We start from the raw sequence: 16,641 nt of genomic DNA, 5'->3' as shown, positions 1-16,641 counted from the left end.
TGGAGGCGGCGGGTGTATGTATATGTATGATGTGTATGTATTATGCCTGTGTGGGGGGGGGGGTCCAGAGGCGGCGTGTGTATGAATGATGTATGTGTACTGTATGTATGATGTGTGTGTATAAATGATAGATGTGTGTAAGCAAGATGCATATGTATGATGTGTGGACATGTATTATGTTGGGGGGATCTGGAGGCGTACGTATGTATTATGTATGTGAGGGGGGTCCAGAGGCAGCGTGTGTATAAATTATGTATGTGTATGTACTGTATGTATGATGTATGAATGATGTTTATTTATAAATGATAGATGTGTGTAAGCAAGATGTATATGTATGATGTGTGGAGATGTGTGTAAGCTAGAAGGATGTAAGTATGATGTGTGGAGATGAATTATGCAGAGGGATCTGCCGGCGGCGGGTGTATGTATGATGTATGTGTATGTAAGATGTGTGTGTATGTATGTATTATGCATGTGTTGGGGGAGTTCGGAGGTGGCATGTGTATGAATGATGCGTTTATGTACTGTATGTATGATGTGTGTATGAATGATGTGTGTGTATGAATGATGTGTGTGTATGAAAGATAGATGTGTGTAAGCAAGATATATGTATGTATGATGTGTGGGAGGGTACAGTGTATAGCATGGTTATTTTTGAGGGTTTATATTCAGGGGCACAGTGTGTGGCAGTATTATACTCAGGGGCACAGTGTGTGGCAGTATTATATTCAGGGGCACAATGTGTGGCAGGATTATGTTCAGGGGTACAGTGTGTGGCAGGATTATATTCAGGGGTACAGTGTGTGGCAGTATTATATTCAGGGGCACAGTGTGTGGCAGTATTATATTCAGGGGCACAGTGTGTGGCAGGATTATATTCAGGGGCTCAGTGTGTGGCAGAATTATATTCAGGGGGGACGGTAGGGGGCAGTATTATATTTGGGGTACAGTAGGTGGCAGTATTATATTCAGGGGGTGCAGTGGGTGGCAGTATTATATTCAAGGGGTACAGTGGATGGTAATTTTATATTCAGGGGATACAGTGGGTGGAAATATTATATTCAGGGGGTAAAGAAGGAGGCAGTATTATATTCAGGGGGTACAGTAGATGGCAGTATTATATTCAGGGGGTACAGTAGATGGCAGTATTATATTCAGGGGTACAGTAGATGGCAGTATTATATTCAGGGGTACAGTAGATGGCAGTATTATATTCAGGGGTACAGTAGATGGCAGTTTTATATTCAGGGGGTACAGTGGATGGTAATTTTATATTCAGGGGATACAGTGTGTGGCAGTATTATATTCAGGGTGTACAGTAGGTGGCAGTATTATATTCAGGGGATACAGTGGATGGCAGTATTATATTCAGGGGATACAGTGTGTGGCAGTATTATATTCAGGGGATACAGTGTGTGGCAGGATTATATTCAGGGGGTACAGTATTTAGCAGAATAATAATGATTATTGTCTTCATACAGAGGATGAGGATCTACTGACAAAGTGAGAACCTATGATGTCCGGGTGTCAGACTCCGCAGAGAAGATGGAGCTGGAAGACGTCCTGACGTCTGGACCAGATGGAAAAGGAAAGAAAAGACAACAGAGAAGACGTCACTCAGGTCAGTGATATCATTGTGTTTTCTCCTGACTGTCCCATCAGAGCTGGAGTCAGTTGTAAATTCTGCAGGGATGATGGGTGATGCTGTACCCTAATCTATGGCTCTCCAGCTGTTGAAAAACTACAACTCCTATAATACCTGAGGCTCTCTAGACATGATGGGAGTTATAACTTTAAAACAGCTGATTGGGGATTGGTGGGGGTCCCAGCAGTTGGACCCCAACTAGAAAAATGGGCGTATTATTCTTCAATGCCTGTTTTGTCTGCCTGGCCCTGCCTGTTAGTCACGAGAATACACAACTATATAAGTGCCTAACAGGCAGGTCCAAAGGGACAACGCTATCAGTGACTACAGCACTGATGGGACACAGTCAGGAGAATACACAACTATATGTGTCCCATCAGTGCTGTAGTCACTGATATCTTTGTGCAGCCAAGTAAGGGGTCGTCCGGGATTGGGGAAGAGGGTCGTCAGGTGGTAGGGGGGCCCAGGGCAATTTTTCGCACCGGGGCCCCGTGGTTTCTAGCTACGCCCCTGCAAACAGGCATTTCTCCAGTTTGGCGTAGAGATGATTCTTCCGAAGTTGCTGAAGAACCAGACGAACATGAATATGATGCTCCTCTAGGTTGGAAGAGAAGATCAGGATGTCATCTAGGTATATGACAACACAGGTGTAGGGAAGATCACGGAAGATATCATTGACAAACTCTTGAAAAATGGCTTAAGCATTGCAGAGACACGATACAAACACAAATCCTCATTGCGTCGTCGTGACCTCTCTTGTTGCGTAAGACGAGAACGATCTCCTTGTATAACCTCTTCGGCAAGAGGCGCAAGAAACTGAAGAGGTGGACGTTGAAACACGGGTGTCAGGCGGGCTGATTCCCTCTCTAAGCACAATTCCTCCTGTCTCTCGGCAAAACGCACATCAATGCATGTGGCCATGTGGATAAGTTCTGTCAAAGAAGATGAGGATCACGTGCTGCAAGGGCATCTTTAATCCTGCTTGACAGTCCTTTTTTGAATGTGGCACACAAGGCCTCATTATTCCAGGCAAGTTCAGAGGCTAGAATGCAGAATTGAACCGCGTAGTTACCAACGGTAGAATTCCCTTGACAGAGGTTCAGCAACACAGTCTCAGCAGAAGAGGCACGTGCGGGTTCCTCAAAGACACTGCAAAATTCTGCCAAGAATGACAAATTGGGGGATACTGGATCACCACGGTCCCAAAGGGGTGTAGCCCAAGCCAGGGCTTTTCCGGACAGTAGACTAATGACAAAGGCCAAGTGCATGGAGCACTGTGTAACAAAGCCTCTGCATGACTTGGAATCCCCATCATACTTGGAAGGCAAAGGCAGGCGCAGCTGGGAGCCAGAAGACTTTGCAGGAGCTGGAGGTGGGAGTGGGCAAGATTTGCTACCTGCTGCTGTTGCAAGGCCAAAAGATGTTACATCATGGCTGAAAGTTGTGAAAATTGATGTGCCTGTTGGGCCAACTGCTGCGACTGAAGTACCACAACAGAGGGAAGATCCGCGACTTCAGGCAGGGGTACCTCAGCGGGATCCATGGCCGGATCTTACTGAAACACTCACGTTTCTGAAGACAGGAACCCGGGTGGATGTGGATCCGCTGGACCTGTGTGGTAGATGACTCGGACCACACCAGGGAGCGGAGTCTAAGATGCCGCTGGTTTTCACCAAAGCCCCCCGCAAAGCGGGATGGACTTGCTGCTGCAGGCGGCACCCAGGTCGCTACCCCTGGCACGGCTAGACCACACAGGCAGCTGAGGAGATGTGAGGCACAGGAGGGATAAGGCCGCTTGTAGTCTGGATAGCAGAAGGTCAGGGCAGGCGTCACAGTAGCGTAGTCAAAGCGAAGCAGGAGTTCAGTAGGCAGTCAGCAGAGGAGCAAGGTCAAGTCACAAGAGCAAGAGATCTGATACCCGGCAAGGCAGTACAGAGGAACGCTTTCTCAAAGGCACAAAAGATCCGGCAGGAAACTGAGGAGGGTGGAGGAATTTGTAAATGAGCCACAGGTGGATTACACTAATGAGCGTGCTGGCCCTTAAAATCTTAAAGCTCCTAGGGGACGAAGACACGCGCGCTGAAGAGTGACGGACTGGGGCTCGCATGCGGACGTGTCCCACGATGCGAGTCCCAGCCTCATCAGCAGCAGAAGGTAAGGGGACCATGCGCTCACGGCCAGCGTGTGTGTCCGGAGCGCATAACGTAACAACAGGATATGGATGTCTGGGCATGCTGGGAGTTGTAGTTTTGAAACGGCTGGCACACACTGTTTAAAAAACACAGAAAAATATATATCTATATATATTTTTTCTTCATGTGTTTTCCAAACAGTGTGTTGCCTGCTGTTTTAAAACTACAACTCCCAGCATGCCCAGACATCCATATCCTGTCAAGGCATGCTGGGAATTGTAATTTTGCACTGATATATATCTTAGTGTTTATCAAACAAGGTGTTGCAAGCTTTTTGTAAAACTACAGCTCCCAGCATGCCCTGACAGTTTTGCAGCAGCTGGCGTCACACAGTTTGGAAATATAAATATAAATATACAGGGTGGGCCATTTATATGGATACACCTTAATAAAATGGGAATGGTTGGTCATATTAACTTCCTGTTTGTGGCACATTAGTATATGTGTGGGGGGAAACTTTTCAAGATGGGTGGTGACCATGGCGGCCATTTTGAAGTCGGCCATTTTGAATCCAACTTTTGTTTTTTCAATAGGAAGAGGGTCATGTGACACATCAAACTTATTGGGAAAAACAATGATGTGCTTGGTTTTAACGTAACTTTATTCTTTCATGAGTTATTTACAAGTTTCTGACAACTTATAAAATGTGTTCAATGTGCTGCCCATTGTGTTGGATTGTCAATGCAACCCTCTTCTCCCACTCTTCACACACTGATAGCAACACCGCAGGAGAAATGCTAGCACAGGCTTCCAGTATCCATAGTTTCAGGTGCTGCAGAATGGGCAAAACAAAAATTGGAACACAAACATTGATGGTATGGTGTGGTATATGGGGTACAAAGATAGTGGGGCCATTCTTCATCAATGGAAACCTCAAGGCCATTGGATATGCGAAATTGCTACATGATGATGTGTTTCCCTCTTTATGCACTGAAACTGGCACGTTCCCTGAGTTTTTTTCCAGCAAGATGGTGCACCACCACATTATGGGTGTCAGGTCCGAGCATTCCTAGATGAGCAGTTTCCTGGAAAGTGGATTGGTCATCGTAGGCCAGTTGAATGGCCCCCAAGGTCTCCCGATCTGACCCCCTTAGACTTTTATCTTTGGGGTCATCTGAAGACAATTGTCTATGCTGTGAAGATACGAGATGTGCAACACTTGAAAGTACGGATACTGGAAGCCTGTGCTAGCATTTCTCATTTCTCATCAGTGTGTGAAGAGTGGGAGAAGAGGGTTGCATTGACAATCCAACACAATGGGCAGCACATTGAACACATTTTATAAGTGGTCAGAAACTTGTAAATAACTCATGAAAGAATAAAGTTACGTTAAAACCAAGCACATCATTGTTTTTCTTGTGAAATTCCCAATAAGTTTGATGTGCCACATGACCCTCTTCCTATTGAAAAAACAAAAGTTGGATTCATTCAATGGCTGACTTCAAAATGGCCAGCACGGTCACCACCCATCTTGAAAAGTTTCCCCCCTCACATGTACTAATGTGCCACAAACAGGAAGTTAATATCACCAACCATTCCCATTTTATTAAGGTGTATCCATATAAATGGCCCACCCTGTGTGTGTGTATATATATATAGAGAGAGAGAGAGAGAGAGAGAGAGAGAGAGAGAAAGAGAGAGAGAGAGATACATTAGTGTTTACATACAAGTGTTTTAGAGAGTGTCTCTAGTTGTTGTAAAACTATCTAGGCATGTGGGGAGTTGTAGTTTTTCAAAAGCTTTCAATACAATGTTTGGAAAACACTGATATATATAAATGTATATAGCGATGTATAAATATTTATTAAATTATTATTACATCAACATGAATATATCTCCAAATAAATAAAGATCTGTGTGTGATCTGTGTGTGTGTATAAGTAAAGTATGCAATTGCTATAAAGCAGTGCTTCTCAAATAGTGGGGTGCGAGGCTCCGTAAAGGGGGGCCCGACTTACTCGCAAGCGGCGTCCCTAGCAACTCTATGGCTGGATCTTACTTACGGCCCTGGGTTGTCAGTGTGGCTGCCTGGGAGAGGCGCTTTGAACTCCGGCGTGGCGCCCTGCTACGTTCAGACGTGAGGTCACGTCACCGGGGTGACGTGACCTCACGTCTAAGCGCTTTAGCCCACCATTTCGGAGTTCACTGTGCCACCGAGCAGTGCGCCCGCTGCCCTGCTCTCTCTCGTACAGGCCCTGCTTGTCCTCAGGTACAGATCCCTGCTTGTCCTCCATGCTTGTTGTCAGTGTACAGAGCCCCGCTTGTTGTCAGTGTACAGAGCCCTGCTTGTTGTCAGTGTACAGAGCCCTGCTTGTTGTCAGTGTACAGAGCCCTGTTTGTTGTCAGTGTACAGAGCCCTGCTTGTTGTCAGTGTACAGAGCCCCGCTTGTTGTCAGTGTACAAAGCCCCGCTTGTTGTCAGTGTAGAGCTCCACTTGTTGTCAGTGTACAGAGCCCTGCTTGTTGCCAGTGTACAGAGCCCCGCTTGTTGTCCATGTACAGAGCCCTGCTTGTTGTCAGTGTACAGAGCCCTGCTTGTCCTCAGTGTACAGAGCCCTGATTGTTGTCAGTGTACAGAGCCCTGCTTGTTGTCAGTGTACAGAGCCTCATATACCCTAATAAGGATACAGTGTTATGCAGAGCCCTTCTTGTTGTCAGTGTACAGAGCCCTGCTTGTTGTCAGTGTACAGAGCCCCGCTTGTTGTCAGTGTACAGAGCCCTGCTTGTTGTCAGTGTACAGAGCCCCACTTGTTGTCCATGTACAGAGCCCTGCTTGTTGTCAGTGTACAGAGCCCTGCTTGTTGTCAGTGTACAGAGCCTCATATACGCTAATAAGTGTATAAGCTAATAAGTGTTATGCAGAGGTGTACTTATAACAATTTTATAGAAAAATGATACTATTTACAGTCGTGCGGGGGGCGCGAAATGTTTTCTTCTTCCTAGGTGGGGCATGACAGAAAATAATTGAGAAGCACTGCTATAAAGGTATACTCTTAAATATAAAGGCGTATATGTCTCTGTGTGTTTGGGGACAGTGGGAGGATGATGGGAGTGTGGTCAGGTTTCCTTCACACTGCCGTTGGCACATGGCAGTGTGACAGCCGCCGAGAGGGCCTGGGGAAATAGCAGAAGAGAAAAATTACTGCTTGTTACGTCTTTTTCTCCCGCTAATCCCATCCAAAAATAACGTCGCCCGGTGACCCCCATAATAGTAAATGGGAGCTGCCAGTACCCTTTGTTGCCTATTGCTCCCCATTACAAGAACGACCGTTAAATTCATCAGAAAAACAAAGAGAGACTTTAACGGCTGTCTCGATGGGTAGCAACGGCAGTGTGTAAGAGGCCTTAGTGTGAGGATGGTGGGAGTGAGAAAACTCGCTGGATGATGGAAGTCAGGCAGGTGGGAGGATCAGAGGCTGCAGCAGCACACATGCAGTAGCCAGTAATACAGAGAGAGGAGGTAAGAAATGTATATTGAAGAGCGGTTTGGAAATGTCCGGAGACCTGAGGAGAGGAGAGGATGCAAATTTGCCTGGGGCGCATGGAACTCCATCACACCACCCTCACCACCTTAGGATCAGACGCGAAGGTGGTGGTGCCCTCTGCCCCAAAGAGCAGTGGCCGCTTGTAGTGGTGATGGGTAGCAGGCATGCCGTGTCATACCACGCACTGGTTCAGAACCTCAATATTACAATGCCATTTTGTAAGTTGGGGGCATCTGTTTCTACGTAGTGAACTTTTCTGTAAAAACGACACACTCTCTATTTTGTAGGTCCATACAGTTACAACAATACTTAATTTATATAGTTTTTTTTTACTACTTTAGTTTTTGTACAAAAATGAATATGCTTAAAATTGTACTATTCTGTTCCCTATAACGCTTTTATTTTTCTGTATATGGGGATGTATGAGGGTCATTTTTTGCGCTGTGATTTGTAGTTTTTATTGATACCATTTTTGTTTTGATGGAACTTTTCAATAGCTTTTAGATATTTTTTTATGGTATTTGAAGTGACTAAAAATGTGCAAATCTGGTTAGTGCACTATTACAACTTTTGGGGCCCTACTTTTAATTTTGCCCAGGGCCATGCTAAGCCTAAAACCGGCCCTGGCCCCGTTTAACCTCTTAAGGACGCAGGGCGTATGGATACGCCCTGCATCCCGAGTCCTTAAGGACACAGGGCATATCCATACGCCCGTGGGAATTCCGGTCCCCACCGCTAGCCGGTTGGGGACCGGAGCCGGATGCCTGCTGAAATCGTTCAGCAGGCAACCCGGCATATCGCCCAGGGGGGTCATTATGCCCCCCCATGTCGGCGATCGCCGCAGATCGCTGGACAATTCAGTCCAGCGATCTGCGGCGATTCCGGGTCAATCGGGTCTCCAGTGACCCGGTGACCCGGAATTACTGGCTGTTCGGGGCCGTCTCTGACGGCCCCGAACAGCCAGAGCCTGCAGGGGTGAGGTGGCACTGGTGCCACCTCACGATCGCCCTGATTCGTCGGCCGGATTACCGGCCGACCAATCAGGGCGCCTGCTGCGGGTGTCACTCCCGCACCCGCTCCGCCCCTCTAACGGAGGGCGTGAGCGGGTGTGGGAAGACGACCCCGGGTGCTGGGGACCCCGATCCCCGGCGTCAATGTTGGGATCGGGGCCCCAGGAGCGACGGCGGCGGCGAGGGACTGACCTGTGATGGAGCAGCAGCAGGAGGTGAGTTACAGCCTCCTGCTGTTGCTTAGCAACAGCTCCCAGCATGCAAAAAGGGCATGCTGGGAGCTGTAGTTATGCAACAGCAGGAGGCAGACCACCACAACTCCCAGCATTCCCTTATGGGCATGCTGGGACTTATGGTTTTGCAACAGCTGGAGGCACATTTTTTCTATGGAAAAGTGTACCTTCAGCTGTTGTATAACTACAACTCCCAGCTTGCACAAACAGCTAAAGTGCATGCTGGGAGTTGTAGTGGTGCATCTGCTGGTTGCATAACTACAACTCCCAGCATGCCCGTTGGCTGTCGGTGACTGCTGAGAGTTGTAGTTTTGCAACAGCTGAAGGCACACTGGTTGTGAAACAGAGTTTTTTTTTTTTCCTAACTCAGTGTTTCACGACCGGTGTGCCTCCAGCTGTTGCAAACTACAACTCCCAGCAGTCACCTTACACCATGCACCGTACATGCTGGGAGTTGTAGTTTTGCAACAGCTGGAGGCACACTGGTTTTGAAACACTGAGTAAGGTCACAGATTCCGTGATACATAACCAGTGTGCCTACAGCTGTTGCAAAACTAAAACTCTCAGCATGTGCAGTCTGTCAGCGTATGCTGGGAGTTGTAGTTTTGCAAAAGCTGGATGTCCCCCCCAATGTGAATGTACAGGGTACACTCACATGGGCGGAGGCTTACAGTAAGTATCGGGCTGCAAGTTTGAGCTGCAGCAAATTTTCTGCAACAGCTCAAACTGCCAGCGAGAAACTACTGTGAACCCCCGCCTGTGTGACTGTACCCTAAAAACACTACACTACACTACCACAAAAAATAAAATAAAAAGTAAAAAAACACTACATATACACATACCCCTACACAGCCCCCCTCCCCTCCCCAATAAAAATGAAAAACGTCTGGTACGCCACGGTTTCCAAAACGGAGCCTCCAGCTGTTGCAAAACAACAACTCCCAGTATTGTCGGACAGCCGTTGACTGTCCAGGCATGCTGGGAGTTTTGCAACAGCTGGAGGCACCCTGTTTGGGAATCACTGGCGTAGAATACCCCTATGTCCACCCCTATGCAATCCCTAATTTAGGCCTCAAATGCGCATGGCACTCTCACTTTGGAGCCCTGTCGTATTTCAAGGCAACAGTTAAGGGTCACATATGGGGTATCGCCGTACTCGGGAGAAATTGGGCTTCAAATTTTGGGGGGTATTTTCTGCTTTTACCCTTTTTAAAAATGTAAAGTTTTTGGGAAAAGAAGCATTTTAGGTAAAAATTTTTTATTTTTCTTTACATATGCAATAGTCGTGAAACGCCTGTGGGGTATAAAGGTTCACTTAACCCCTTGTTACATTCCCCGAGGGCTCTAGTTTCCAAAATGGTATGCCATGTGGGCTTTTTTTGGGGTCCTGGCACCATAGGGGCTTCCTAAATGCGGCATGCCCCCAGAGCAAAATTTGCTTTCAAAAAGCCAAATGTGACTCCTTCTCTTCTGAGACCTGTAGTGCGCCAGCAGAGCACTTTTCACCCCCATATGGGGTGTTTTCTGAATCGGGAGAAATTGGGCTTCAAATTTTGGGGGGTATTTTCTGCTTTAACCCTTTGTATAAATGTAATTTTTTTGGGAAACCAAGCATTTTAGGTACATTTTTTTTATTTTTTTTTACATATGCAAAAGTCGTGAAACACCTGTAGGGTATTAAGGTTCACTTAACCCCTTGTTACATTCCCCGAGGGGTCTAGTTTCCAAAATGGTATGCCATGTGTTTTTTTTTTGCTGTCCTGGCACCATAGGGGCTTCCTAAATGCGGCATGCCCCCAGAGCAAAATTTCCTTCAAAAAAGCCAAATGTGACTCCTTCTCTTCTGAGACCTGTAGTGCGCCAGCAGAGCACTTTTCACCCCCATATGGGGTGTTTTCTGAATCGGGAGAAATTGGGCTTCAAATTTTGGGGGGTATTTTCTGCTATTACCCTTTTTAAAAATGTAAAACTTTAGGGAAACCAAGCATTTTATGTAAATTTTTTTTTTTTTTTTACATATGCAAAAGTCGTGAATCACCTGTGGGGTATTAAGGTTCACATTACACCTTGTTACGTTCCCCGAGGGGTCTAGTTTCCAAAATGGTATGCCATGTGGGGGTTTTTGCTGTTCTGGCACCATAGGGGCTTCCTAAAGGTGACATGCCCCCCAAAAACCATTTGACGCTCCTTCCCTTCTGAGCCCTCTACTGCGCCCGCCGAACACTTTACATAGACATATGAGGTATGTGCTTACTCGAGAGAAATTGGGTTTCAAATACAAGTAAAAATTTTCTCCTTTTTATCCCTTGCAAAAATTCAAAAATTCGGTCTACAAGAACATGCGAGTGTAAAAAATGAAGATTGTGAATTTTCTCCTTCACTTTGCTGCTATTCCTGTGAAACCCGTAAAGGGTTAAAACACTTACTGAATGTCATTTTGAATACTTTCGGGGGTGCAGTTTTTATAATGGGGTCAATTATGGGGTATTTCTAATAAGAAGACCATTCAAATCCACTTCAAACCTGAACTGGTCCCTGAAAAAAAGCGAGTTTCAAAATTTTGAGAAAAATTGGAAAATTGCTGTGGAACTTTGAAGCCCTCTGGTGTCTTCCAAAAGTAAAAACTCATCAATTTTATGATGCAAATATAAAGTAGACATATTGTATATGTGAATAAAAAAAAATTTTATTTGGAATATCCATTTTCCTTACAAGCAGAGAGCTTCAAAGTTAGAAAAATGCTAAATTTTCAAATTTTTCATCAAATTTTGGGATTTTTCACCAAGAAAGGATGCAAGTTACCAAAAATTTTTACCACTACGTTAAAGTAGAATATGTCACGAAAAAACAATCTCGGAATCAGAATGATAACTAAAAGCATTCCAGAGTTATTAATGTTTAAAGTGACAGTGGTCAGATTTGCCAAAAATGGCCGAGTCCTTAAGGTGAAAAAGGGCTCAGTCCTTAAGGGGTTAAAGCTTATTACTATTATAACTAATAAAATGACTTTGAAAGTGGCCACTTGTGACACCATACACTAGATATAAGGACAACATCTGCAAAGAGTTTGTATGTTCTCTCTGTGTTTGCATGGGTTTCCTACAGGTACTCCGGTTTTCTCCCACACTTCAAAAACATACAGATAGGTTTGGATTGTGAGCCCCTATGGGGACAGGGACCCATTTGAGTGCACAGCGCTGCAGAATCTGTGTGCGCTATATAAATAAAGAGTTATTAGAGCTCTAATGTAGTGTTCTGTGTAGTCACTTTTATTACAAATTTAGACATGACCCCACACTACTCAGAAGAGTTATATAAGGACTGTTTACTGTAATAGCATAAAGGTCCACAGAGCTAAAGCCTGAGTTACCCTGGTATACCATTGCCATCATATTCTAATGTTATGGTGGTTTTCACCTTAATTGAAACTGTATAGCACACCTTGTATTTTGCTACAGAGTTTTTATATGGTATACAAAAAGGCAGTTTCTCTAAGCTTTGTGATCAGAAAATGGCTGAAAACCCCATTCAGACTGTCAAAGCTGTTATTATAACCATGCAACTTATTAGAAAGTTGTGCTCATTTTTCCTTTCCAAAGTGCAAAACACTGTGAGTAGGGTGGGTTACCTAGACAATTCTACTTCCCCTGCAAATTGCTGCTTGTGTCTTTTTTTATTTCACATGTGTCAAATCGCAGCTGTAAATGTCCATGCAATATAACCAGTATTGAGTTCTTTATGGCAACAACTGATACAAAAGTAGTCTCCTGAAATCTCTCAGGTCTAGATTACAAATGAGTGAACAACTGTATAATCTCAGTGGGGGAGATCTATCAAAACCTGTGCAGAGGAAGAGTGGTGCAGTTGCCCATAGCAACCAATCAGATTGCTTCTTTCATTTTCCACAGGCCTCTTTAGAGGCCTGTGGAAAATGAAAGAAGCAATCTGATTGGTTGCTATGGGCAACTGCACCACTCTTCCTCTGCGCAGGTTTTGATAAATCTCCCCCAGTAAGCTCAGAATTGCTAAAGTACCTGGTGAGGAATAGATTCCACATGTGTTTAGCTGTTCTTTGTTTTTTAGGATCTCATGTCTGACCAGCAAGAAGAGGTTTTTCATACATTGGATATGGTGTTGCATGGATGGAGGGTGGGGTTGGAGAACCATTCTCTTAAAGTTGTCAGTACAGAGGGGGAGGTTTATCAAAACCTGTGCAGAGGGAAAGTTCCCAGTTGCCCATAGCAACCAATCAGATTGCTTCTTTCATTATTAACAAGGCCTCTGCAAAATGAAAGAAGCCATCTGATTGGTTGCTATGGGCAACTTTTCCTCTGCACCGGTTTTGCAGAGTGTTTCATGGAAGAGATGCAGGATTCCTGAGAGGCATTAGTGTCAAATCCTATAGGCCACAGAGCTTTAGCTTGGCTCATAGGAGTATCAGAGACTTCCAACATATAAGGTTGAGAAGTGGAAAGTTCCAGAGGCCTTGATACAGATGTGTTTTGAGTGTGGCACACTTGGGGCAGACAGCTTTTCTAGCAGGATTGGAGGGCATGAGGGGGAAGAAAAATGCATATACAACATTATGTATTATAATTTTTTTATTCGTTTTTTTCTCCACTTCTCATTAAAGGGGTGCTCAACTGGGAAACATTATTTTTTTAACCCCTTAAGGACTCAGCGTTTTTCCGTTTTTGCATTTTAATTTTTCCTCATCACCTTCTAAAAATCATAACGCTTTAAATTTTGCACATAAAATTCCATATTATGGCTTATTTTTTGCGCCACCAATTCTACTTTGCAGTGACATTAGTCATTTAACCAAAAAATCCACGGTGAAACGGAAAAAAATTCATTGTTTGACAAAATTGAAGAAAAAATGTAATTTTGTAAATTTTGGGGGCTTCTGTTTCTACGCAGTACATTTTTTGGTAAACATGACACCTTATCTTTATTCTGTAAGTCCATACAGTTAAAATGATACCCTACTTATATAGGTTTGATTTTGTCGTACTTCTGAAAATAATCATAACTACATGCAGGAAAATGTATACGTTAAAAATTCTCATCTTCTGACGCCTATAACTTTTTTATTTTTCCGCGTACGGGCTGCTATGAGGGCTCATTTTTTTTACGCCATGTTCTGAAGTTTTTATCGGTACCATTTTTGTATTGATCTTACTTTTTGATCGCTTTTTATTCATTTTTTCATTATATACAAAGTGACAAAAAATACGCTATTTTGGACTTTGGAAGTTTTTTTGCGCGTACGCCATTGACCGTGCGGTTTAGTTAATTATATATTTTTATAGTTCGGATATTTCCGCACACGGGGATACCACATATGTTTATTTTTATTTACACAGTTTTTTTTTATGGGAAAAGGGGGGGTGATTCAAACTTTTATTAGGGAAGGGTTAAATGACCTTTATTAACTTTTTTTTCACTTTCTTTTTTGCAGTGTTATAGCTCCCATAGGGGGCTATAACACTGCACACACTGATCTTTTACCCTGATCCCTGCAAAGCCACAGCTTTGCATGGATCAGCGTAATAGGGGGTTGATTGCTCAAGCCTGTAGCTCAGGCTTGGAGCAAACGCCAATCAGACACGACAGAGACAGGTGAGGGGACCTCCGCTCGTGTCCTAGCCAAAGTTGAACGGCGCATCCGCGCGAAAGTAAATGCTTCCCGGCAGCTCAGTCAGGCTGATCGGGACTATCGCGATAAAATCGCGATGTCCCGATCAGATAGGACATGAGCGGAGGTCCCCTCACCTGTCTCCGTCATGTCCGATCGGCGTTTGATTGCTCCAAGCAAGGGTTAATAGCGTGCGGCACAACGATCTGTGCCGCACGCTATTAGCCCAGGGTCCTGGCTATCATAAGCCGGTGGGGCAGACCCGGTATGACGCGGGGTCATGGCGTGACCCCGTTTTAAATACCGGGCGCAGGGCGTACAGGTACGCCATGAGTCCTTAAGAGGTTAAATTAACTGGTGGCAGAAAGTTATACAGATTTGTAAATTACTTCTATTAAAAATCTTAATCCTTCCAGTACTTATCAGCTGCTAAACAGGAAGTGCTACACAGGAAGTGCTTTTCTATTTGAATTTCCCTTCTGTCTGACCACAGTGCTCTCTGCTGACATGGAGCAGGAGAGGTTTGCTATGGGGATTTGCTCCTACTCTGGACAGTTCCTAAAATGGAGACAGAGAGCACTGTGGTCAGACAGAAAGGAAAGTGCAGTACCCCCTTTAAGAACATGTTTCCTGAAATCCAGGAGTCCAACTTGAATATGTTTTGAGATATCAGGGTCACAAAGCAACACAGCCAAAGATTTGTTTAAGTGGTAACCTGATAATGGGATAAAATGTTTTCTTATAACCAGCAGTTAACCAGCAGTCTATCAAAATGGTAAGATGGTAAGAAGGGCTTCCTTAGACCCCCTTCACATATTTCAGTTGTCTGGCAGGGTTTCCCTCCAGAGGGAAAATTATGCTAGAACCGATCCCATTCATTTAAAAGGGACAGTTCACAATCAAATTGAAACGCCGGATGATTGGACGTGCCGGACGACACTGAACAGGGGAGCACAACTTGCTGCATTCCTCTGTCCGGCATCCAGGAACAATGGACGCTGGATGCTACACAACTGATGACAAGTGATGCATGTTGTCATCAGTTGTGGCATCAGTTGCGTTGAGATTTAGGAGGATTTCACCTATGCCGTCTGAAGGACATATGTGAACTCAGCCTTAGATATGTCTGCAAGTTTAGTGTCTGCAAGTGCAATTGGTAAAGGAAGACATTCATGGTTGAAAGTCCACATTCATCATACAGTTCTGTTAAAAGTAACCATCTAGGATTCATGGGATGTAGGCATTCTTTTTTATTTTATTGTTACATTAACATAACTATGAACTATACCAGTTTCACATTGGGCTACTAGAGCAGTCATAACTAGCTGACATTTTCTGTTTCCTGTAATTCGCTTGTCAGCTTTGTTGTATAGATTGGAATAGGATACGTAGAGTTATCTAATTATTATTAAAGGAGTACTCCAGCTAAATAAATCTTATCCCCTATCATGAAGCTGATCCCCCCCCAGTTCAATATACTGCAGATTTATTTATTTTACCTCATGGAGGTAAAGTTTCTTATTTCTCTGTGTTTAAAGGACATCTGCAGCAAAAGGCAACTTATCTCCTATCCACAGGATAAGGGATAAGTGTCTGATCGTGGGGGGGTCCAACCACTGGGACCCCCGAGATCTCCTGCATGGGCCCCTGCATTGCCGCTCTCTGAGGTCGACGGTATGCCCCCTCCCCATACAGTTCTTTCGGAGACGTGGGGAGGCACGAACGCTGCCCTGTCTCTCCTATAGAGATACATTAAGGAGGCGTGTCAGCTGCTGGGTCATGCTGCTGCCGGCATGCCTCCTTCATGGGAGAGCCGTGGCAGAGCCATGGCCCCATGCAGGAAATCGCGAGGGGTCCCAGCAGTCGGACCCCGCTATCAAACACTTATTCCCTATCCACAGTTTTTTTTTTTGCTGCAGATGTCCTTTAATGAGATTTACCCTTTGCAAATTTTTTAAAAAACAGCAAATTTAGGTGCATCTGGCCTCCACCTCTGACTAGGCGCTGTTAATACACACGCACTAAACCTAATGATGCTTAAAAACTGCAAAAAAAGACAAAACACTGCAAATGATAAATCACTCCCGAAATATCTGCTCAGTGGCTGACGAGAATTGATCAGATGCTGAGCAAGGCATTTCTCGTTATGATGGAATGTCAGTGGAACTTGTAAGGAAAAGGACCACAGCACCGATCCCTGCAGCCCCAGCAACTTATTAAAAAACGCCCCCCTGCCCAGACAACCCCTTTAATAACAACAACACTATTGTACCACAGGAGGCCTAAATAATGCAAGATAGCAATAATATATCCTCTTACTCTTTGAGGAGGGAGCTGTACTTTATCATTTTCTAGTGACTGTAATAATCGATTTTCTGTAAACTGACTCCCATCTATTTCAAAGGATGTGTGCATGTCCAATATGGCAGCTCCCAGGAA

The 16,641-nt window shown here is 44.6% G+C and overlaps 1 protein-coding gene and 1 long non-coding RNA gene across 5 annotated transcripts in view; one reads left to right on the top strand and one right to left on the bottom strand.

Annotated features, from left to right (window-relative positions):
• Nucleotides 1–12,788, bottom strand: part of LOC130285489 (uncharacterized) — a 45,067-nt gene extending 32,279 nt beyond the window's left edge. The window contains exon 1 of the long non-coding RNA XR_008847348.1: nt 12,599–12,788. This is a non-coding gene — a long non-coding RNA (uncharacterized LOC130285489). The remainder of the gene's footprint in view (nt 1–12,598) is intronic.
• Nucleotides 1–16,641, top strand: part of CDK15 (cyclin dependent kinase 15) — a 305,671-nt gene that overhangs the window by 268,645 nt on the left and 20,385 nt on the right. The window contains exon 13 of one of the 4 annotated variants that reach the window (XM_056536952.1): nt 1,482–1,621. The exons of the other annotated variants lie outside the window; for them this stretch is intronic. Within the exon in view, the coding sequence (XP_056392927.1) occupies nt 1,482–1,507 (26 nt within the window). The 3' untranslated portion in view covers nt 1,508–1,621. Of the gene's footprint in view, nt 1–1,481; nt 1,622–16,641 lie in introns of those variants that run through there. 4 annotated transcript variants of the gene reach the window in all.

Source organism: Hyla sarda, chromosome 8 (genome assembly GCF_029499605.1).
Source record: "Hyla sarda isolate aHylSar1 chromosome 8, aHylSar1.hap1, whole genome shotgun sequence".
Taxonomy (NCBI): domain Eukaryota; kingdom Metazoa; phylum Chordata; class Amphibia; order Anura; family Hylidae; genus Hyla; species Hyla sarda.
Note: the sequence above shows the minus strand (reverse complement) of the source record. Positions and strands in the feature narration are given on the sequence as shown.